Source organism: Abramis brama, assembly GCF_963993115.1.
Source record: "Abramis brama genome assembly, chromosome: 7".
Taxonomy (NCBI): domain Eukaryota; kingdom Metazoa; phylum Chordata; class Actinopteri; order Cypriniformes; family Leuciscidae; genus Abramis; species Abramis brama.
Window position 1 is genome coordinate 15,865,191 of NC_139969.1, and position 23,736 is coordinate 15,888,926.

Consider the following 23,736-nt stretch of genomic DNA (forward strand, 5'->3'; position numbering starts at 1 on the left):
GGGTCTATAATTTCAAAAAGTCACCTGAAGCCATTCCATAGCTTAATGTGAGGGACATAAGTCTATTTACATCATTAAATTAAAGTTTACGGAAACTCGTTTTCCCTCCTCTGCGGCTGTCCATCATTAATCTCCATTCAGTATTCAAACAGCGCGCGCGCCTCGTCCGGTTACAGCAGGATGCACGGTAAAACTCTCTCCAATATGATATATTCATATAATGCATGATCTGTAGATAAAAGGCTGTGGATTTGCATAAAATGACTTTATTTTGTGTATTTGTATTTTATGTTTGTTGCTGTTTTTAAACGACTCGCTACCGTGTGCCTAACTGTAAAGAAACAAATGATCAATAAACTGTTGGACAGATATACACTAGGATTTGTGCGCTCGACTTTTCTTTTTTTGTCAAGGGCAAAGGCCTTAAATCTAGATGAATTTGCTGATCTTTTTGCAAAAAAACACAAAAATCGTAGAATACAGTTGTGACTGATTCTGAATATGTAATGCAAATGTAAAAAATATAATGGAAATGCAAATACATTGTTGAATGATTGTAAACATGGTATTTTGCCTGTTAATGCCTACAGTGCAGTGCAGAAAATGATATGACAACAATAAGGTCTAAATATAACTGGCCCCTCTAACAGTACAACTGGCCCCAGCTTGGCCCCCCCCAGTTGAAATGGTCTAGAACCGCCACTGTTCATCAGCTGGATAAAATCGCTCTGAAAGTGATTCCAACGATATCGTTTCTCTTTGCCGTTATCGTTATAGCTGTGGTGAGGACTCTGCTATTGTTTAATATTGAGAACGATTTGTAGAACTATCGTTATCTTTATCGTTCTTGGTGTGAACGGGCCTTTAAGGGTAGGTTTATCACTGAAAATTGTAAAAATAGAAGCTCTTACCTATACGTGACAGCATTTTGCAGATATGAGACATGAAGCAATGACCAAATCATATTTCATAATGGTAGTACTGAACATTTTTAACAGCTACAACATAGGATATTGGCTCAAAGCATAATAGCAGGGACAAACAATACTGTTAAAACGTATGACCCTGTAATCATGTTGGATGTAACAGTCATCAGTGTCCTGACGGAATAAGACAAACCAAAGTGTGAGGTACAGAAAAGAATCCAAAGTCTGCTTATGAGGACATGGTTTATTTTATTAAAGGCATAGCTGATTCCAGCGTTTACAAGTGTCCACAAAGAGACAAGAACACAATAAATCAAGCCCATTATAGAAGGAGATATCCTCAAACCCAACTATTCCCTGACAACATCCTCTAAAAAACAAACAAACAAAAGAATTTGACTGGATATCTCCCTCATCCAAAATACAAGGCATTCTGAAAGATGGATTTCATGCAGAATTTCAAGAGTGGCAGACTTAATTCAGGGTTGGGACAAACTTTCATAGTGGTAAATTTAATGTAAAAAGCTGGCTGTTATTATTTTTTTTTAATTATTATTATTTTTAGCTTTATTATTGGAATGTTATGTTACGGCCCAAAGGCGCAAGGCTGTTGTCCTGTGATCAGCATTGTAATGTAGATCACTACAGAAGCCACAGTTAAAAGATGGATACTGGACAACAGGGAAAAATCCACATTTACAATGCAGTGAGATACAGGGTATCAAAAAAAAAGCACATTCACACAAGACTGTGCACTACAAGTCCATCCAAAATAAAAGAATGTTAGACGTCCACAGCAACCAATCAGAGCACAGGCTTCTGAAAACTCCTTGCCGAACGATTATAAGAGGAAAACAAAAAAAATGAACAAAATGGGGCCTCAGCTCCCGCTGAAACTTTGCTTTGCTTGTAGAATTATTTTATTTTTTGCAAATGATACTTTGAACTAACTCAACTTTTAAGATTCCACGTAATTATTAATTCCTCTTTTTTTTTTATACAATTTTAAATGCAACAAGAGAAGCACAATCACACGGCAAATAGACACATCATTTAAAGTTTGTCTTTAATAAAATGTTCTCTACTCAAAAATAAAAACACGCTTTATTCTCATCATACAAGAGAGTACGTCTTTCATATAACCTTCGCCGAACAAAAACGCCTTGCTTAACCAGGAAGAATTAACCACTGTGAACGCATTATAGATATCTCAGCCTATCCAACACTAACCCCTGGCCCCAGAACATTTACCAAACAGTGGCACCCATTACAAGGTCTCGAAGGCTTACTCAGTGCTATATCCTCTACTGAAAAGAGAACCGTTAGTTTTCAAAACAATATTCGATTTTGACCTTGAGAGAGAAAAAAAACTGCAAACAGGGCGTCTGATGATGATGATGTGACCACTTACTAGCGCACAATCGCATGAGAATCACTTGACGCTAACCTGAGGCAACTGATGATATACATTATAAGATTTCAGAGTGAAGCGGTAATCAGGCTGACGCTCTTCCTCTTTTTTAGTGCTTAGCATAACGGGAGCGCGGGAAAGCATCCTTTCGGAGAGACGATCTGTGGTTTTTAAACCGATCAGAGTACAGTTCCTGTGGAGATGGTACCTGAAAGAACAACAATTCAGTGGCTGTGAGGTTGCTGTGGGAAAATGGGCTTCCCCGGCTCACGTCCCTTTCTGACAAGCCAACAGCGTCGCAGCTTGACCTGTTCGCCTAAGTTTCCCAAACCTTCCCTACAGTGCCAAGGTGACCGCGATGCTAACGATTCCTTAAAACAAAAATAGAGAAAGAACAACAAAAGGAAGAGAGAAAACACAGATCAGGCACAAAGAGAGCTGATAAAGCTTAAAAATATGAATAAAAAGGCAGAACAGGAACAAAAGAAGCCGTTATGCTGGTAAGCTAGAGTAAAGAAACGAGGAAAGGAGGGAGAAGGGGAGGCACACATTTATATCGAATGAACTCCCCCGTTAGCAGTAAACTATTGAACATATTTACTGAATAATATTTCAGAGAGCTAAAACTGCTACAGAACAAGTCACAAAATACAGTATTGTTAATAATTGCAGTCTCTATTGCAGCTAATGATACTACATCCTACATCTATAGTCTAACCCCCAACTCCGCTTGATACTGATTGAGCTATAAATGTCGCTATGAGCTTCATAATGGTTCGATCTTTAGAGACTTCCCCTGTCCCGTTCACCAAACTCTTCTTACAAATCAACAGACTGTACATGACAACACCATGATCCATGCCTGTGTCAATCTAAGTCCTAATATTCGAGCACATTCTCTAGATGCGCACGTTCATGCCGATTGCATCATCCTTCATTCATTCCGTTTTATTATTTTTTATTCTGGACATAGCGACACAAATCCCTCTGAGAAAATGAATCCAGACTTGGAATAAAACAAAACCACTCCTTTCTTTTTTTTTTTTTTTGTCCCTCGTAAAACCACATCTGCTGTCAATAAACATCCCTTTCCGACACGCACACCCACACCTAACTCCTCCACGCGTGCGGCGTGCCGGTCGCACAGAGCGATTTAAGCAGGTGGCATGTGGGCGTCTAGTCCAGAGTCTTAAGTCCAGATGAGACGGGAGAATGACCTTTGACCCCCAGAGGAAGCGAGGTGGCAATCAGAGAGAGTTTGTCCCCTCAGAGTCAGTGTTCTGCAGCGGCTACGTGCTGAGCAGCGTGACAGGTCAGGTGCTTGCACGCCCTCGTTGCCATAGAGGCACAGGGAGAGAGACAGACAGAGTGAGTGAGAGAGAGAGAGGAGAGGAGAGGGCTGCACGTCCCTCGTCGGTCAGGCGAGCGGTTCATTTTGAGCCTGTCGCTTCACATCGTTCGCCGTCTCCAGCCTCCGCGCGCAGATAATGCCGGAAATTTCCGATTGGAGCTTGTGGTGTTTCACCTCTTCTGTTGAATCATGTTTGACACAAGTGCGTCTTCCTGTGGGCTCTCAGTGTGGCGGGTTCATGTTGCCGTGGCCACGCTGCTGCTTCTGTTTCTGCTGCATCAGGAGCTGCTCCAGCGCAGACGGACCGGGCTGCATCATAGAGCTCGACCAGATTGACTGCAGAAAAAGGGGTAGAAGAAATGGAAAGTGAAGGGATATTAAGACCAAAGAAAAACAACCAAGCAACTGACAAAATAAGTTGTAGCACATCTGCGGTTAGAACGTGTAGAAAATAATGCAACACGGAACATCTCATGCTACCTTGAAACTGTCAAGGAGGACAGTAGAAGAGTCCTCCATTGGCATGTCCTGGCCTGCCCAGCTGCTGGTTGGCGCCCCCTGGTGCCAGCTGTTGGTCTCTGACACAGAAGAGGACGAGGCAGAAGGCAGGTAGTCCAACCCAAAGCCGCTCACACCTGAAGATAGTTGTATTTACATACCAACCATAAAATGTACATATTCAAAAATGATTAACAGTTAATTAATTACTTAAAATAACAGAGGCTAGCAGCGGCCAATCATACATATAGTACACAGTGAATATGACATGACAGAGGAAAGCTGGATTTAGCGCAACGTAGTTTGAAGTTGCTCACTCGTGCGTGTCCATTGACAGCTAAACTGTCCTATCCACACCTCAGTTCACACGGTTTAGATCATTTGCACAGAAAGACAGTCTTGCATGCACTGTACATTAATTTTTATGATATAATGCAATTTTTTTATTCCAACAGTATATTTAAAAAGTATCATAGGTTTTGCCTATCCATTTTTAAACAGATTTGTTCAAGTTGGAGAAGAAGAGTTCCTGTGCATCTTCTCAGGTTTCATTGCTGTCAAAATAAAAGTCCCTCTCACAACACTTACTGGCAAAACATTGGCTATATACACTATATTGCCAAAAGTTTTGGGACACCTGCCTTTTTGGCACGTGAACTTTAATGACATCCCATTCTTAATCCGTAGGGTTTAATATGGAGTTGGCCCACCCTTTGGTTCTATCAGGTTGAGGCCAGTCAAGTTCCTGCACACCAAACTCACTCATCCATGTCTTTATGGACCTTGCTTTGTGCACTGGTGCGCAGTCATGTTGGAACAGGAAGGGGCCATCCCCAAACTGTTCCCACAAAGTTGGGACCATGAAATTGTCCAAAATGTCTTGGTATGCTGAAGCATTAAGAGTTCCTTTCACAAGAACTAAGGGGCCAGGGCCAAGCCCAACCCCTGAAAAACAACCCATCACCACAATCCCCCCTCCACCAAACTTTACAGTGGCGGCATGCTTTACACCACTGCATCTGACGCTTTGCATTGCACTTGGTGATGCAAGGCTAGGATGCAGCTGCTCGGCCATGGAAACCCATTCCATGAAGCTCTCTACGCAATGTTCTTGAGCTAATCTGAAGGCCACACAAAGTTTGGAGGTCTGTAGCTATTGAAAGTTGGCGACTTGAATTTGCTTGAATTCACAGAGCTCCTGACAGCGACCCATTCTTTCACAAATGATTGTAGAAGCAGTCTGCATGTCTAGGTGCTTGATTTTATACGACTGTGACCATGGAAGTGATTGGAACACCTGAATTCAATGATTTGGAGGAGTGTCCCAATACTTTTGGCAATATAGTGTATAAATATTAGGGCTGGGTATTGACACAAATTTCACAATTCGATTTCGATTCACAAGCTTGCGATTCGATTCGATTCAATATTGATTATTTTGGATATCAGGTACAATACATGGCAAATTTTCTCAAGGAAAACAAATCTCTTAACTAATGCTGTAAACTATGGGAGTCAGTGGTAGCCTACTAGGCTTCATTAGACAACTAATATTGAAGGCAAAAATTAACTGATTTGTATACAAACACTTAAATTACACTAATTTATTTTTATAATAATAAAGTTATATGAAATATAAACAATTAAATGGTGGCTGTCATAAAAACCTGCCAAATGTATTCAAACATGCATTAAAAATGCTCCTCTCTACAGTTAATTTTTCTAGCTGACTAACGAGTTTATGGTCACTGGATATGTTTTTTCTGAGGTAAATGTGACGTTACATGACATTGTTTACAAGCTGATTTACTGACGTCTTTCCATGGTTGAAACACTGATTGAGGGATTCCATGTCACATGATACGGATTTCGATAAGTTGTACTCTATCTTTTAACACACTTTCAGATGCTCATTCATGTTTATTTCACACGGTAACTGGTATTATTAAGGCGGAAGAGAAGATCATGTGCGCTCCGCGCTTCTGCTGCTCTTGAGCTGAGCTGCGCCAGAGCGATCTCACGCCACAGCGCCAAAACGGTATTTATGTTTTTGAATTTCGTAAGAAAATGGACGTAATTTGAAATCTGAGACTTTGTTTCATATCAATAGTAACAAAGCACAAAGATTATTGCGATTTATTGGATGGGATGCGCGCTACAATGTTTCATTCATTCACTGGAAACAGGATGACTAATCGATTCTTGGGATTTAAGAATCGATATCGGTTCGTAAAAGAATCGATTAAAATCGAGAAATCGATATTTTTTACCCAGCCCTAATAAATATAACAACTTTGCCAATATATAGGTCGCCCACTAGAAGAGATACATAGAACCAACAGAGTATGCTCTCAGCATGGGAATTACCAGTCTTATCGGCCTTCCATCGGTCGGTTCCGCGACGGTCTCTGCTGTCAGGTGTCCCAATGGGGCCGAAGTTGGAGAAGGGCAGGGAGCCGTGGCTGTGGGTGGGTGGGGATGAAGGCAGGCTGCTTGGGTTGGAAGAGTGAGGGGACTGACTGGCTGGTGTTGAGTGATCTATAGCAAAAGACGGAAACAGAATATTCATAAGCCGATGCTGTTAGTTCACATGTACAAACCTAAAATAAAGGCTATGAATGAAATGAATCCTCATTATATGATGTCTCTAAGCCATCTAGTTAATGCTCACATACTACAGTAAATCAAAATCACTATATGGTACCTGAGCTAGCAGGAAGGGAGGGGGACCATGGGGTTCCTTCAAATAGGGAGTAGAGCGAGGGCTCCTGGTGCATCATGGGCGCATCCGGCTTAGACGCAGGGGCCATATTTTTACCGTATGCCTCGCTAAAAATACTGTTGTTCTGATAGGAGCTGTCCTGTAAAACAGAGGACAGAAAAAGGAAAGAATAGTATCAGGAAATTCAAATTTGGTTATTGTACTTCTTAAAAAAACTAGTCAGAGCTGGCAAAACCCCCCAATTTTTAGTAACATTACCAGTCAGTGCATGATTGGCAAGTAAACATAAAGCAACATCCAGACCATCAAATACAAACTTTGGTAGTGTTTTGAAGGAAAACACTGCCACCTGGTGACTTTTGATTCACAATGCAAGCATTGCAGCTTTACCTGAATGGAAAATCGGGGGAGAAGAGAAGACTGCCCAATCACATCAGCTCCACTGTCTAGTCGTGACGGATTTGGCAACTACAGAGGGAGAAAAGCACAAAAGATGAGTACTCTGAAGAACATGCATTCCAACAGATAAATCATTTTTAGGCAAACCACAGTACAAGCAAAAACTATATTTCCAGATATAGCCACACATTATAACAAATAGTAGATACAGTATGTAATAGCACACTACTCATTTGATACATGTCCAACATTTGGACACATTAGACTGAATTGGTTTTTCTTAAGATCTTAAAACCTTTTTAAAATCTAAAAGCTTATTAATTTTTTATATATATAGACAAATAATAACAACTAATACCTAGATATTAATTAGAATAAGAACCTCTTTCAATACTGTTTAAAAAGTATCCCAGGATGCATCTCATGATGTTACATGTATGCCATCTCTGTGTTATTTCTTAGTTACGATGACTTATTATACAATTGCTCTAATAAAAAGGAAAACAATAGGTATGTTCAAATTTTCAATTGGTACTGTAAAGAGGGACCAGATTGTTTTTATCCATAGAAGCTCATATGAAAACTCTCTATCCACTCCCACCAGACGACAAGATAGGAGAACTACATACAAACATGTTCCTTCCAGGAGCAGAATTAAGAGGGCCAGCCAAGGCCTGGTAGAAATCATGAGGTTTAGTAAAGAGCAGCTCCTCCTCTTCCTCAAAGTCCGCCAGAGTCTTTAACAGGTCTGGGGGCAGAAGAGGGGAGCTCTTGTTGTCCTAGTGAGAAACGAGGCACAAAGGGGAAGGAAAGAGAGAGGGAGAGGGAGAGAGGAAAAGGGATGAGAGAAACAGAATGTAAGAAAATAGGAAGCAGCCTGTCAGAGCTATCTGAGACAAAAACAGCAGCCTCTGAAGATCAGTGCCATTCTCAAACTGACTTCTGCTCACGGCTGGTGATAAAGCTCTTTAACTGACTCAAATGTAAAATAGTGTTTTAAAACACAAATGAATCACAGAATACTTCACAGCAGAGTTGGAAGACAGACAGAGGTGGAAACGTGAAAGAAGAGATGAAAAATTAGAAAGCATGCGCTTCTCCACAACCGCTGAGATCAAGTTTCTATAAAACCCAATGTGGATGTAAATGATCCCCAGCTTATGCCGGAAAACCCATGATAATCACAGAGTCATACCAGATCTCTTTCAGAGGCTGAGCCTACATAAACCAAAGGCAAGGGGAAGGAATTGACTGAGAATGATGAGGACTGAGGTCGTGTTCACATTAGAATACTTGCTTACTGCTTAGGGAACACTGCACCAAGCAGAATGCTATGAATAAATAATGTGAAACAGAACACATTATGAAACAATACATGTTTAAAGCATTAATGAACTACATTGCATGCTTGACCTAATGTTGCATGTTTTAAATTAATGAGTGATGTCCAGTTTTTAAAAATGAAATTAAAACTGTTTCAAAAATATAAAAAGTAAAAAATTTAGATTTAAAAGAAATACATTACCATTCAAAAGCATAAAAATTGATATAAAGTGAGTGTGATAACATTTATAATCCAGAGATAGAATCCAGAAAAAGATTCTAGATTTCCCCCCAAAAAATATTAAGCAGCTCAACTGTTTTCAACATTGATACCAGAATATTAGAATGTCATATTAGAAGGATCATGTGACACTGAAGACTGGAGTAATGATGCTGAAAATTCAGCTTTGCCATAACAAAAATAAAATACATTTTAAAATATATAAATAAACCACAGATATTTTAAAGAAATGCATGACAATATTTAATAAAAATGTCATAACTTGACCTTCTGGTAAAAACAACAGAGTTCTCTCTGGTTACTTATGCAGGACTTCTCCAATGATTTAGTCCAGCAAGCTAGATTTAATTTTTTAAGCGCAACGCCCACATCTCAAAGTCCAGACAACAACAGGTACACAGAACCAAATCCCTGTCCTACATTTCTTTTTCTATAACCCATTACATTAGCTATACAACACAATACAGAATAACGAATGTGTCACTACTGCCGTTTAATTGTGGCTTTAATTGTAATCATATTTCAAAAAATTACTGTTTTACTGTAATTTTTGATCAAATAAATGCAGCCTTGGTGAGCATAAGATAATTCTTAAAAAAAAAAAAAAAAAAAACTTGAGCAGTTTTGGTAGTTTATGCAGATATTTATTTATATTTAAATATAACAGTTAAATTAAATATTAATATATTTTTTTAATTGAAATATTTATAAACATATAATGTTTATATTATTGTTAATTTTATTGTTATTGTTTTCTATACATATAGTATGCATACTACATGCTAAACTCAAAGAAAACTAAAATACAATAGTATGCTATCATCATATTATATTAAGCCTGACACTAATTTCTTGTAACATACAACAGCTGTATAAACAGATGAAAAAGAGTGCTAACTTCATATGGAGGCCCTCTGGGCATGTTCTCCTGGTCGGGGCAGAAGACTCCAGGCTGACGTTTGCCCATCCTGTCCCCCATTCCGCTCCTGCCCTCTCCTCCCATGTGGTAAGGTGGCTCCCAGTAGAAATCCTGCACTTTGACCTCTGGAAACTTCATTTTCTTGTCCATGCTGGGCTGAGGGGGCTGCATGCTCATAGGGTGATCAAAGAGCTTCATTGGGTCCTGGGTGGGCATGAAGAAAGGCTGTTTGACTGGCATCTGCATGGGCATTTTCTGCATGGTGGGCTGAGTTTGGTGCTGGCTCCACATTTGACCAGGCTGTTCAGGCACCTGCATGTAAGCCTGCAAGGACAAAATAAAATGGAGAAAGTAGAGAAATTACCCAACAAGGTCAGCAACATAAATGTTTCTATGTAGTCTCCATGGTAATTGGACTTGGCAAGAAAACAGGAGAGCAGAGGGTTGTTCCATAAAACAAGATTAGAATACAAGCCAGGCTTATTTTGGTAAGTCAGACTTATCTGTTTCATAAAGCAAACTTAAAATAGTTCAAACTCAGTTACCCTGGCAACTTATGCTGGGAAACTAGCCTGGTCCAGGGCAGGCTAACTGTCAGGCTAAGCCTCAGCTGTTACACAGATCCTCTAACACTGACCAATAGGAACACAATGATATTACCACTGACACTCTCTCATACCATTATTGGACTTTATTAACCACTATTAGTCCAAAAATAAATACACAGTATACAGAAAATAAACTTAAATAAGGCTACAATGATAAATCAGACAATATATTTATATATATCTACACAATCTAAAAAAAGTTAAAATTACAAATAAATAATTACAAAACCACAGTATAAATTTTAACTGGTAAGATGAATCTGAGCTTAGTAATTGACAGTATATTAGCCTACATTTGATTTACCCCATTACAATAGTCCCTTAACAGTTATTGCTACAGTTATTACAGTTAATGTCCAAATAACAAATATTTTAGCATATATATATATATATATATATATATATATTTATTATGTACTTTAGTGTGGCTTTCAATTCAAACACATTTAACACAATTATACAAATGGACAGTTCCTTTAAAGACATCATATTTTCCCCCAATAAATATTCATTTATTATTTATTTTTCCTTCTACTTTTTTTTTCTTTTGTGATAATACCCACCAACACATAGCCTAAAAAACACATGATTAGAACAATAACCAAAAAGTACATAGTTAGACACTTTTACATATGATTTAAGGGGGAAAAGACAAAAAAAACAATAAATAAATATTAATAAAAATGTAACTTCACATATTTATATCAAACTCTTATAATGACACATAATTCCTAATAGTTATTCAAGTAATATTATTTGAATATCAAATATTCAATATTAAATAAGTCAATAAATAAAATAACAAATAACTAGAAATAAAAGGGAGGGAGGGTTATATAAAAATGTAGTTAATGTAGGCTAATATATATTCCTTTATTTTATGGAATATTCTTTGATTTTAGAGTTGCACATATCTTTTCAAAATGTATACATTTGCTCTTAATTTCATGTTATCCTCTCCATAGTGTACTTTAGAAATTACATCATTTAAAACTGGGGATTCTTGCTTTCTCCAAAAAATTATTGCATTAAAAGCTGTAATTCTCAGCATTCTAAATAAGTATACATCATCTTTATTAAGTAGCATATTAGGTCATATACCCAAAACTATATTTTGTATCTTTATAAATTTAGTTCCTTAAAATAAACTTCCCTGAATTAGGCTACTTCTGTTCACTGAAGTAGCCTACTTCTGTTCGCTAGAAGTTCACTGCAACTTATCCAACATCCTAAAGATAAATTATTATAATTAGAAGATATTTCTAGTGTTATAAAATATCGCGTATTAATTTTCCAAGCAAAATGTATATTTCAGTCAGAATTATTGCGCTCCTATTTGGCGCGCATGCGCGCAGCAGCGCTCGTTCAATATGAAGATTAGCAGCAAAATGGATACATTTGCATGACTTTCTAACATTTACAGATGGAGAATATAACTGTAAAATGTAAGTTTTGCACTGAGGGGGAAAAAAAACATGTCACAAACGCGTAAAACAGCACAAAATATACGCTGTTTGATGGTGGATCGATTTGATCCACGATCGACCTCTAGGGCTGCTACAAAAACGCGTGCACACGCAATTATCTAGACTTGATAAACCTGGATCAAATTAGTGAGATTGCGTGAACTTCAATTACCTTTTATGGAACCACTTTAGCCCCAACTTATTTGTTAGGCTCATTCAAGTCCGGTTTTGGAGTTTAATCCCCGCTTTTCTAAGCGTCTTTTATGGAACAACCCTCAGATATTGAACCTCAGCATCACAAGAACAAATTAAGTCGGCATTCATGTAATACCACATGCTTTAAATAAAGGCGTCACATTACCTGCTGCATGCTGTGATGATGTGGTGGACTTTTGCCAAGCTGAGAGCTCTGCTTGGTGGGCGACTGCTGCGATTGCTGTTGCTGTACTTGGAGCTGCACAGATTGCTGCAAGGCTTGTTGGGATGGTTGTGGAGGGGGCGGCTGTGTCTGCTGAGGCTGGGGAGGGCCCTGGTTTAGGGCTCCAGGGCCCGAGGGCCTCTGCTGGCTGTAGGGAATGTGTGAGGGTTTCCCTGTCTGTACAGGATTGGCAGATTGAGGGTGGGTGGAGGTCTGGAGGAAGGGTGCAGGTACGGATACACCTGTGGGGAAGGTGAAGCCCGGGCTCATGGAGAATGCCACGGGAGGTGGGATCACATATGCTGGTGGAGGGAAGCCTGAAGGAGGAAAAACATGAGGAAATGAGCAATGACTGAACAGCCCATGTACAATAATGTTCAGGTATGGCATGTATGAAAGTGTCTAAGTGTACCTGGTCTGCTGGGCAGAGGCGGGAAAGCTCCAGGGTGGTGGATGGGGATAAACTGTGAAGAGCATGTGGTTTGAGTCTGTGTGACTGGAGTCTTCCTCACCTCAGACACTGGAGTCTTCCTTATCTCAGTCTGAGTCTTCACCTTGTAGCAAAAAACAAAAAGGAGTTTAAGTTTACACATTTGAATAAGAATTACTGGGGAACTGTTTCACTTCCTGTAAAATAGGGATGTCCCGATCCGATCACGTGATCGGAAATCGGGCCCGATCGCGTGTTTTCAGACTCGATCGGAATCGGACGTTACCTCCCGATCAGGACTCGGATATATATGTATTTATATTCTCATTATTTTTTAACACCTCTATTATGCGGTGACACAGAGTTACGGCGGTTTCACACTGCACGCGTTATTAGAGTGTAAGCAGCGCAGGAGCAGTGCGTATGGTGAGCAGGAGCAGGACACCCGCGACCGCGTTTTGCTTTCACACTGGCAGCGTTTGTCACGTGCGGCTGAACCGTGGGTTGTGTACAGACAGTGTCTATAATGGATAAGTTGGCATTGCTTTTTTTCGTTTTCAAATACATTTAAGAGAAAAGACTTGTCAAGAAGCTTATTTTATTAATAATTTCATTTATATAACTTTTGGTTCAACTTTGTTTTTATTGTTATGGCAACAAGTTTGTTTTTGGACATTTGTTTTCTTTTTAAATTGCTGTTGGTCATTTGATTGACTGTTTAAAACACAATAGATACCATCAATGAACTTTTTGGATAAAACTGCGGTGTATTTTGGCCATGATCAATGTATTGTCACTTTAATTCAGCAAAAGCGGCGCAGCAAAAATAGACTCGGCGCCGAAACGATCACGGCACTCCTGCTCTGCTCTGCTACGCACTGCCGCGCCACCTCTGCGTACGGTGTGAATGCTCTAAAGCCTGGTTTAATCTGTTAACATGGGCGGCGAAAAAAAATACGCGCTGCACGCTCTGCTAACAGTGCAGTGTGAAACCGGCGTAAGAGTTAGGAGTGCAGTTCCTAAAAGCACATTACTGGCTTTGCAAACACTGTAGCACTTTTATTTTTTATTTGTTTACATGCCTACCGGATATTTTAAGTTGAGGTGCTATTTGTTTATATATTAGACTTTTTGTAATATTTACTGTTGCACTAAAGTCCAAAAGTGAAGAATTTATTTATTACTTGATTGTTCAAGCTACCTCACAGAAGTGCTCTGTTTGTTAACAGAGTTGTTGAATGTTAAAATAAGGTGAATTAAATAAAAAATAAGGAACATCCTGGATCTGTTTTTTTCGCTCTTCTTTATTCTTTTTTTTTTTTGCATTATAGAAGTATCGGATCGGGACTCGGTATCGGCAGATACTTAAAATCAAATGACTCGGACTCGGACTCGAGGGCAAAAAAACCTGATCGGGACATCCCTACTGTAAAATGTAACATCCTTGATTCTCCAATAAAAAGAGTTACAAAAAAAAAAAAGAATTACAGCAAAATGAGGCACAATTGATTCTCCCTTACCTGTTTCCCAGCATCCGTTGTTTTATCATGACTGGTTTTCTTCACCTCACTCTTTCTTTTGCCCTCTTTCTTCTGCTCGTTCTTCCCTTGCATTCCATTTCCTTTATTGAATCCAACTCTGTCCTTCCCTGCATCCCTTTGGTGCTGGTTCCGGTTCTGTTCTCTACTCTGCTCGCGAGGTTTAATGTTCTCTTTGAAGGTGACCACAGGTCTCTCGCTACCATCCAGCCCACTGTTCTGGTTCTTTCCAGCCGAGAGGACAGACTTCAGGCCCTGTGTGCTGTCATTGGAGGTCTGCTCACCATTAGATGACTCCTGGAGGACTGGTGTGTCTTTTTCCTGTGGCTCTTCTACCACCATCTCAGGGATATCAGTTATGAAGAGCAGAAGGCCATCACTTATGCGACATTGGATCAACCTGTTAATACCAAAAGAAAAAATTACTTTTTTTGCACATATGCCAGCAAAAAGCTGAGAAAAACACAGGTCTTAAGTTACAAAAAATACATCTGAATTAGTCACAAAAAGTTGTGCTATTAAATGACAAAAAAGTGCTATTAAATGACAAAAATGACAAAAAGAGAAAGAATAAGGAAAAACAAGAAAGATAAAAAAAGATAAAAGAAGACACAAATTAAAAAGAAAAAATAAGCAAACATAAAAAAATATATATATTTGAATGCATATTTTACAGCTAAAAGAACCAAGACAGTTTTGAAGGTGCCAAACTTCAGGAAAGTCCAAGAAATACCGAAAAAGTCAAGAGTAAGAAATGAATGAAAGTGAAACAACAGCTCACCGTGGTTGGTTGTCAGCCACCCACTTGCCCTGGCTGATGAGTCTTTGGTGTCGGGCATTAACTAACAGGCTCTCCACAACACTCTGATGCCCTTTAGAGAAGTCTAGCATCCTGGAATCATTGAATAACAACCTTAAGAGAACAAACACAGCTAAAAGAGTCATATGTGTGTAAAATAAAGAGTCAAAACAAGAACAGTAATCAATTTATAATGAAGGTTTACCGCAAAGCAGGGCGAAGGGCCAGAAAGCCTTGCAGCTCGAACTCTTCGGGCAGTGGAATAACTGTGAAACAAACAATCATGACCATTAATGGAAAGAACTGTTCAAAAGATATTTCATAAGCAAATTTAAGAGTGTGATGCAGCACTCATACCTGATGTATTTGACACATCCTCCTCCTTAGGCTGAAAGCTGTTCAGAATGGACACCAGCCATGGCCAGATGCTGTGAAATGCCAAAGATGTGTCATTTTAACAGTATTCAATACCTCAAAATCTTGGCTCAGGCAGAACCATTTTATGTGTCATCATGAAAAAAAATAAAACAGACATGGCGTGCAATGGATTGTGGGTATTGTTGCTGGGATTATGCAGATTGCGGATTAAAGAGACAGAATCAGCCTTTTAAGAAACTACTACAAGTTCCCTACTAAATACAAACTCATTAAAAATGCTAAATCAACAGAACTACTGAACTATCAAGCTTTTGTTTTGAAACTGAAATAAAACCTACATCTTCAAATAGCATTCAGCCCTACGGTGGAAAGAAAATAGGAAGTCTTTCTTACTACTGGCGCTTGTCCATGGTACTTTCATTAAACACACTGGGTCGAAGCCTCAGCCAGTCCAGAGACACTTTGATGGCAGGAAGAGGGCATTCCCCCATGATCTCCTCTCGGTTCTTATTGAGTAAAGCTCGGCTTAGCATCACGCCCAGGAAAGACACTAGGGAAATAACATTTTTAACAGTAACATCATGGTTTCCACAAAAATCTTAAGCAGCACAACTGTTTTCAACATTGATAATAGTAAGAAATGTTTCTTGTGCACCAAATCAGCATATTAAGATGATTTCTGGAGAATCATGTGACACTGAAGACTGGAGTAATGATGCTGAAAATTCAGCTTTGCCACCACATGAATAAATTACATTTTAAAATATATTAAATTAGAGAATGGTTATTTTAAACTATAATATGTCACAATATTACTGTTTGTTTACACAGCATTTTTTATTAAATAAATGCGAACTTCTTTCAGAAACGTAAAAAAAAAATCTTATCCACCACCAACTATTGAATGTGTATATCTTTTAAAATTACAAGTGTGTTTAACCCAGGGTTTAGAAAGACCACAAGAAAGGGTTTGGACGCAGTGTGATATAAAGGACATACTGAAGAGGCCAAGGAGTTGGATCCAGCTGATCTGCTCGTCCGAGCTGTAGCTGTGCTCGTCTGCCTCATTGCTGAAGTCTCTGAGGTGGTGCAGTTCAAACAGGTTTATAACCGTGATGTGGACCAGCTGCTGGGAGCTGAAAGCTTTCTGAAGAATCAGCCTCTGTGGAGCGAATCAGTCAGGAGAATATTTGAGTATACAAATTCAGACCAAGAAAATGATATGAAGTGCTATAGCTGGTGGTTTTGACTGCACCTGGAACTGCTCCTCTAGTTTCTCTCTCAGGGTGTTCAGCTTATCTAGGCTTTTGCAGAGATAAACATGGCCGTGGAACTTGATGAAGGCCTTAATGAAATCAGACACGCTCCATTTTGTTTTGACCTCATCACGGCTGTGGGTTAAAGAGACGCAAGAGAATTAAACACTAGTTTCTTACTTGTCTACGATAATGTGAGCAAAATATTATGATCCTATAAATGTAAATGTCTGCAAGCCCTTCATTCTGACCTCTCAAGGGCCTTGGAAAGAGCTTTCTGTAGGTTGGTGGAGGCAGCAGGAAATGGGAATTTGACAGCAATGCTCCTGCAGTAGTAGAAGATTGTTGTAAGGTGGTCTCCTTTGGAGGAGGCCAATATGGCCAGCTGATTGTAAGGTTGACCTTAGAGCAGAGGGAGAAAAGTTTCATTTTTAATTCACTTGTTTTTTCAAATGTCAGTGGTGGGCTTGAGTATGTGAAAACATGCAGAAACAGATACAAACCATTTGAGGGAACAAGTTGAGCTGCATGTCTGTAGTACGACTCTGCCTGGCTGGTTTGGTTCCGATAACGTGCTGCGAGTTGCGTAAAATAAACCACAACCAATGAAACCCCCCAGTGAATAACATCCAAATATTTCATATTTCTAAAAGCTGGAGAGCAGGTTGCTAATGCTCTCCCGAAATAGCTACAAAAACGTCAGCAACTTAGCAACCTCACCAATATCTCCGAGATGAACGAGACAGTGCTGGCAGATGTAAGAACAGGAGCTGGGCTGGGGCTTCACTATGGCGCTGGTGCTGCTTTGTTTATTGCTGATGATGCCAAGCTGAGATGATTTCACACGGCATGGCAAGTCCACATTAAACACCGTGCACAGCTCCTGCAACAACTGAGAATCCAGAAAGAGATTTTAATAAAGGTCGCGGCAAACAGTCAACAAAGAATAACAGACTGACATCAATCTGCTTAACAATGAGCATTGAGCACTGTGCAATAACACTGCTTCCTTGTGTGTTTATTTATTTATTTATTATTTTACACCATATCAGCAGCAATGGCTGCATTCATGGCAAAAGCAACAGCATATCAATAATAAAAAAACAAAACAATTATGATTACAATATCATTTCAATACATTGCTTACTTGTGTGTAGAATCCACTAGCTGCCTCAAGGAACAGGGAGAGATTGGCCTGTACTTCACTTCGATTGGGGTTGGCCCTGTTCTTAGCTTGACTCTGTAGTGTTGTTATTTGATTCTTAAAAGCATGGTTCCAGCTGAAACAAAAATATTTGAGGGACATAATACACAAACTTAGACAAGGCATGATGCATGTAAATTATGCAAATCATTATGCAATGTATTATCATTGATATTCTTACAGATCTTGTTCAACTTTCTTGTCCAGGGCGTACTCCAGGTCCGTAACCAGCATTTTCTGGTACAAGTCCTGAAGAGCCTGCCGTGATGTCCAGACCTCCGCAGCACCAAGCTTAGAATCTGCATGACATGTGGAGTGGAACATGTTAAAAAGCTAATGCTGCAGCGGCACTGTAGAACGTGACTGTGTCTAACAGTGCCTTTCAGTTCATTTGGAGAAAGATCTGCACGTCTTAGTAACCACATCCAATGCCATGGTTACCAAAGTGACAGGGATAAAATGACAAATATGAAACAGCAATAGACTCCAAGTAAGCTCATACATCACATCAATAGTTCTAATAATATGTGCAACTTATGACCATTGCCATTATATTATTATTTTAAAGATCACATGTTAGATAAACGCATCAAAATAGCATGCTAATAAATAAAAAGACATTGACAAATGTTTCAAGTCCTAACTAAATAGACTAAACTAGAGATGGTAGCACATACCTGTCATGTCAGCCTTCAGGGCCTCTGCCTGCCTGCTCAAAACAAGAAATGAATATGTTAATGAGGTGATGATTTAAGAGAGAATCATTGGACAAGGTCTGGTGAACACATCTCTGGAACAAGCACAACAGCATTGCAGTTTAGGGGCTTCAATGTTAGACTATATATTCACAAACTCAAGGCCATTTTGCACCTAATTTTTATTTGTTTTAACAGACCAATAAGCACAGTTCAAGTGATGACACACAGCAACATTAAAGCAATGCCATTGGTCTAACTGACGTAGAAATGTGCCAAATAAGTAATTGGCAATAATAATAACTTCTTGTTAGATATTTTAGTGGTTGATTTGTTTTTGCTAGCCTGGTCTTGCTCGTGCGTGAGCATGACGCTGAACTTCCCATAGGAATTAACTAAAAACGCTCCCTCTGCACCGCACCAGTGGACACACACCGTTACGCCATATCACAGCGGCCGTTTCAAAGAAATTAAGAGGCAAGTGTGTCAGTACATTGCTGAAATAAGTAATGAGGGGCATGGCTGGTGGGTATGTTCAAGTCTTTGACAATATCCAGTGCCTTCAGCTGGATGATGGCTCTGGTTATGGGTAGGCCCTTATTTCTTTTTTTGGCTACATACTGATAGGCCTGTCGTGATAATCAATATATCGACTTATTGCACGATATATGCCTATGACCTCAACATTTTTGGTGACGCGACATATTGCCCTTTATGTTTACATTTTGCCATTCGCGCTGTCATCTCGTCTACTCTCCGTGTCAGAGGCGAAAGTGGGGCTCAGGCAGCTCTTTCATTCACACAGCAGATATCGACAGGTGAAAAGGCGGCGTCATTTTGAGGCGTTATAGTGTTTTCCTGACAACTACCGACAGTTTGGTAGAATAAATCCACATTTAAAGCCACTATCCACTGTTCCGGTACATATATAAATGTCACAATGCGAAATGGTGCATGCTCACAGCTAGCATTAAGGCTGTTTCACATGGGACACGGCAGTAGCGAGTGTCTAGATCATTTTCACAGAGAACGTGTTTTTTTTTTTTTTTATTCCACTGCACGGTTTTTCCATTGTTGTAAAAGGACATGTTTGACCGACATCTTTTGCAGCATCTCGTGCATAACAGCGTCATAATCATGCGATGCTCAAGTTAAAAAAAATTAACAACATGCCTCTAGAAAGATTGTTTATCAGCAGATATGGCCTGTTGCCTTCTGTGCCTTCGCTCATATGAATATCTGACAACTACGTAGGGTTTGTTTTTCAGCAATAGTGTGAACCCTTACTTACTGTAGAAGGAAAAACTCCATACAAGTCCCTTCTGTGCATAGATGTTTATTTTTTACTTATTAGCTACTTATGCATTTTTTGTTAGAAAAAGTTAAGTTATTATTTTTATTTATTTAGGATATTTATTTGTTGACATCATTTCCAGTATCTAAATATTCTTAAAAGTTAAAAGAATTATTCACAATATCGTTTATCACAATTATTTCTGAGACAATATATCGCTCAACAAAAAGTAGTTATCATGACAGACCTACATACTGACATCTGAAATCAATATATCTTATCCCCATAATTTATTATTTATGTGGAGAAATGCTGTGTAATAAGTGATATGAATGACTGTATACCGTATCTCTTAAATGTCCGTTTAGTTTCAACTTGTTGCGCTGCAATTGCTCTCTCCGCGGAAGCTTTGCGTTTAAAGACCTAATAAAATATTTCAACTCAGATCAATATTTCATGTCTAATTATTTACTAAAATATTGTACATTATCCCTTACGCCTATAAAAGCCTAAATTCAATCTGTTATTGATCCCCTGTGGTGAAAATCAAGTTTTTAATTTTCTTTATGTCTATGTGGTGTTTTTAATATGCTTAATACCATTTTAATACCATGTGCATGGTTTGTCATCTATGTTTTGATCATCGTACTGAATCTGATCCAGATGTAGTCTTTGACAAATAAGATTTTCTCAGCTTTTTGCTCAAAATGTAACTTTTTTTATGAAACTTTAAGTGTTGATGATAAAAAAGAATGCATGAAGCTAGAATGAAACAGATTTTTTTGTTTAAAAGCAGAGTCTGTTCTTTCTTTTGATATATTACATGTTCAGATAATCACACAACAAAATATTCTGGGGGCCATGAAATTGTGAAAATGACCAAAAACGCTGGCGGTGGCTGGCAACGTAAAAAAAACAAAACAAAAAAACAACGCTGGCGGGGAAAGAGTTTAAATGTTTGAAAGCAACTTAAAAATAAAGCACAAATGTCAGGGCATGTCAACACTTCCCCAGGGCCCAAAAGTACCCTCAGACGGTTAAAAAAAGCCAGCTTGATAATGTTGCATTGGTAACACACATCCAATAATAGTTGAATACAATAACAGTACAATAATGTACAAAATGCATCATAGAAAACAAAACATTTGCAAGGCATAAAAACAATGCAGCACCAGACAAGAGACAATTCAATTAACTGACTTGAAATTCTCTAACACACTACCACAACTTGACTGTCGACCTCAAAGCGGTCGCTTTCATAACAAATGGTAGATCTCTTTGTCTGGATGCACTGTATAAACTTTAATTTCAGCACTAAAATTGTTAATGAAATCTTTGATTCCTTCCTCACATAGATCCCACCATCAACATTAATTTCCTTCCTCACACAAAGATCCTACCTCTAATCTCTGAATCATCTAAAAAAATACAAAGAAGACTTCTAGTGTTGTCAAAAATATCTAAAATGTTTCCAATACTCATTTCTCACAGTATCGATACCAGCATTGATGCCAGTGTTGGTGAGTATTCTCATAAACACAGTAGGGTGGCACGGTAATAAAGCTTTAAAATACTGTCGATGCCACTGTATTTTTTTAAATGGTAGTATTGTCAACTCAATACAGTACCGCAAGTAATGTTGTATGTGCGGCAGGTACACTATTTAAAACATTATTCTGAACACGCATGTCTGCAAAAACATCACAAGAGTCTTTGAGTGCTGTTGCCTTTCTGCTGTGCCCTGTGTAGAATAATTCTCATCTTATGTGGTATTGAGTGTTTCCCGACGCTTCAGTTTATTTTGTAATGAGACGTTGCACATCATTGTTCACGGCACACTGCAGTTTATTAGGAGACATGGTGGGTCTGAAAGGATTTTAAAAAATAAGCTGCTCAAACATCACTTTTCAACATCATAATAGATTTATATAAGAAATGTATTCTCGCAGTTCGTCCATTGCTCATTTGACCACTTCTGGAAGAGGTGTAATGGTTCGTTTCTAGAACCATCTTTGCGATAAATTCAATTCCATTCATCAACATAGCAACATTTGCATACTCGGTTCTTATCAATCATATCAATCCTTATAATGTGATTATAACATTTGTAAATTAATTATGTGCCATAATATACATACTGCCCTCCAGTCAGAGGTGGAAATTTGAATATATGGGGGCAAAAATGCTCCTGTATGAGTTGATAACAATATCACACAAGCAAGGGTGCCGTTTTTCCTAATATTAGCACGTCTGCAAATTTATTTGTGGATCTCATTCTACTTATTTGTGAATAAGTTTCCTTTTTGTGAATCTCTTTACATTCATTTCATATTTATTTGTAATAAAGGACCAATTCTAACTCCATAATTTTAGCACAACTTCAAATAATAAAAAAGTACCTGCCTAATGTTGTCAAAAAGTCCCTTCCAAACATTTGGGATTGCATACTAAATGAACTTCCCGTTAAAACAGGCAGAAAATGAAACCACACATCTAGATCAGATTAAATGTTGTTATGCAAGCCCTAGATGACATTAAAGCACGACAACATAAAGCTTTTCTGCTGTCTCTTGTCAGCAAGTACAAAACCAGAGTACTTTAGTCATCTACTGTGCTCAGTCACTTTAGAGCTGAAATGTGCTGCCCAACTGTCATCATCACATCACCAACACTTCTTTACAAAACTCCTTAACAACAAACGCATCTACTCGGCACACAGCTTACAACCTTTCACGATCAAATGGCCTGGATTTGTCATTATTATAAGCCGCCAATTTATTTACATACTCCCTCGGTCGATTCATGTCACATTGTTTTGAACCAACCCAAGGTTACTGAAGCACATCGGATACTAAAAAGAAAAACACTGCCTTGCAAACCAGACATTCTCACAGATAAAGTCTAAAGTCATCTCTTAAGAAATACGTGTTGATTTTGATCTGAATGTTATATGTCAAAATCAATGCACGCTAGGTAAGTTAAAACTATCGAGTGACACGAATAAAACAAGGTCAAAACACACTTGTCATCCACATACCTTACATAAAACAACATAACAGCTTTATAAAAGCGTAATGATCATATCAGTTCACTGTCACCAATGGCTCATCACTGTAATTCGTTATTCATGCTGAAATGAAAGGAAAATGGAAACCTATGTAACGTTAGCAGATACGCAACATATTAAACCTTGTTTTGGTTGGATTTTTCGGGCTAATTTTTAAACATAATCACTCACCCGAAGCCTTGCGTGACTAATGTAGCGAGCATGTGTAACCAGATTGTTTTCTGACTTCATCCAGTGGTATGTTTGTAGCTAACGCGGGCTAACATAGCACCTAGCATGCCCTCCTACAACAGCTGCTATGTACACACGAATTCTTGTTAGATCAAGTAAATGTCGCGATTTGCCTAACCACCCATCTATCAATGTTTTTGGTAATAGTCAGGACAATACGTCATCCACTTCTGCTTGTATTCAGTTTCGTGTCTCGTTTACAGGCAAGCATGCTAACTAGCCTAGCGTCAAGCACTAGCACTGACAGCCAATGCTAGCCGAACAACATTCCGATAAACCACATTCGGCCTCAATGATAGAAACACGGTCTCGGTCGCCAATTCGAGTCCGAGAATCTCCGGATTTTACTCACCGTAAGTATTGGGCGCAGAGGTTCATCCTGTCGGATCGCCAGTCTTTTAGACAACGATAGGTTCACAAGCTAAGTCTACTCCCGTCGCCATATTGTCCATCACATCGTCATTGGTAGAAAACGGTCCAGACGTACACAGAAGAGCGCGCTGAACTACGTCACAGGCCCCGCCCCCTTGCTCACTTACAGTAATTACTTGAAATTCTCTAG

At 38.9% G+C, this 23,736-nt stretch overlaps 1 protein-coding gene across 4 annotated transcripts; it reads right to left on the minus strand.

The window, feature by feature from the left end:
• Positions 1–1,155: 1,155 nt before the first annotated feature.
• Positions 1,156–23,661, minus strand: smg7 (SMG7 nonsense mediated mRNA decay factor). Of its 4 annotated transcripts, none has more exons than XM_084118722.1 (23): positions 23,527–23,661; positions 18,565–18,596; positions 18,069–18,186; positions 17,831–17,963; positions 17,404–17,575; positions 17,187–17,258; positions 16,935–17,085; positions 16,683–16,818; positions 16,427–16,589; positions 15,821–15,977; positions 15,407–15,477; positions 15,255–15,315; positions 15,032–15,142; positions 14,233–14,650; positions 12,695–12,836; positions 12,226–12,599; positions 9,770–10,114; positions 7,937–8,086; positions 7,299–7,376; positions 6,891–7,047; positions 6,554–6,724; positions 4,169–4,323; positions 1,156–4,024 (listed from the first exon to the last, which is right to left on the minus strand). In XM_084118722.1, exons 1-23 carry the CDS (start codon positions 23,550–23,552, stop codon positions 3,911–3,913), a joined length of 3,507 nt encoding a protein of 1,168 aa, XP_083974848.1. In that variant the 5' UTR covers positions 23,553–23,661; the 3' UTR covers positions 1,156–3,910. The 4 variants fall into 4 exon arrangements, with proteins under 4 accessions (XP_083974848.1, XP_083974847.1, XP_083974850.1 ...); XM_084118721.1 differs by having other exon boundaries at positions 15,032–15,163; XM_084118724.1 differs by lacking the exon at positions 7,937–8,086.
• Between the last annotated feature and the right edge of the window lie 75 nt (positions 23,662–23,736).

Bases quoted from the DNA above. Each gene is read 5' to 3' on its own strand.
- smg7 (XM_084118721.1), bottom strand. From the start codon at position 23,552: ATGAACCTCTGCGCCCAATACTTACG. The intron at 18,597-23,526 runs GTGAGTAAAATC...TGTTTTGAGCAG, and splicing joins CTCTGCGCCCAATACTTACG to GCAGGCAGAGGCCCTGAAGG. The intron at 6,725-6,890 runs GTACCATATAGT...CTTTTGCTATAG, and splicing joins CTCCCTTCCTGCTAGCTCAG to ATCACTCAACACCAGCCAGT.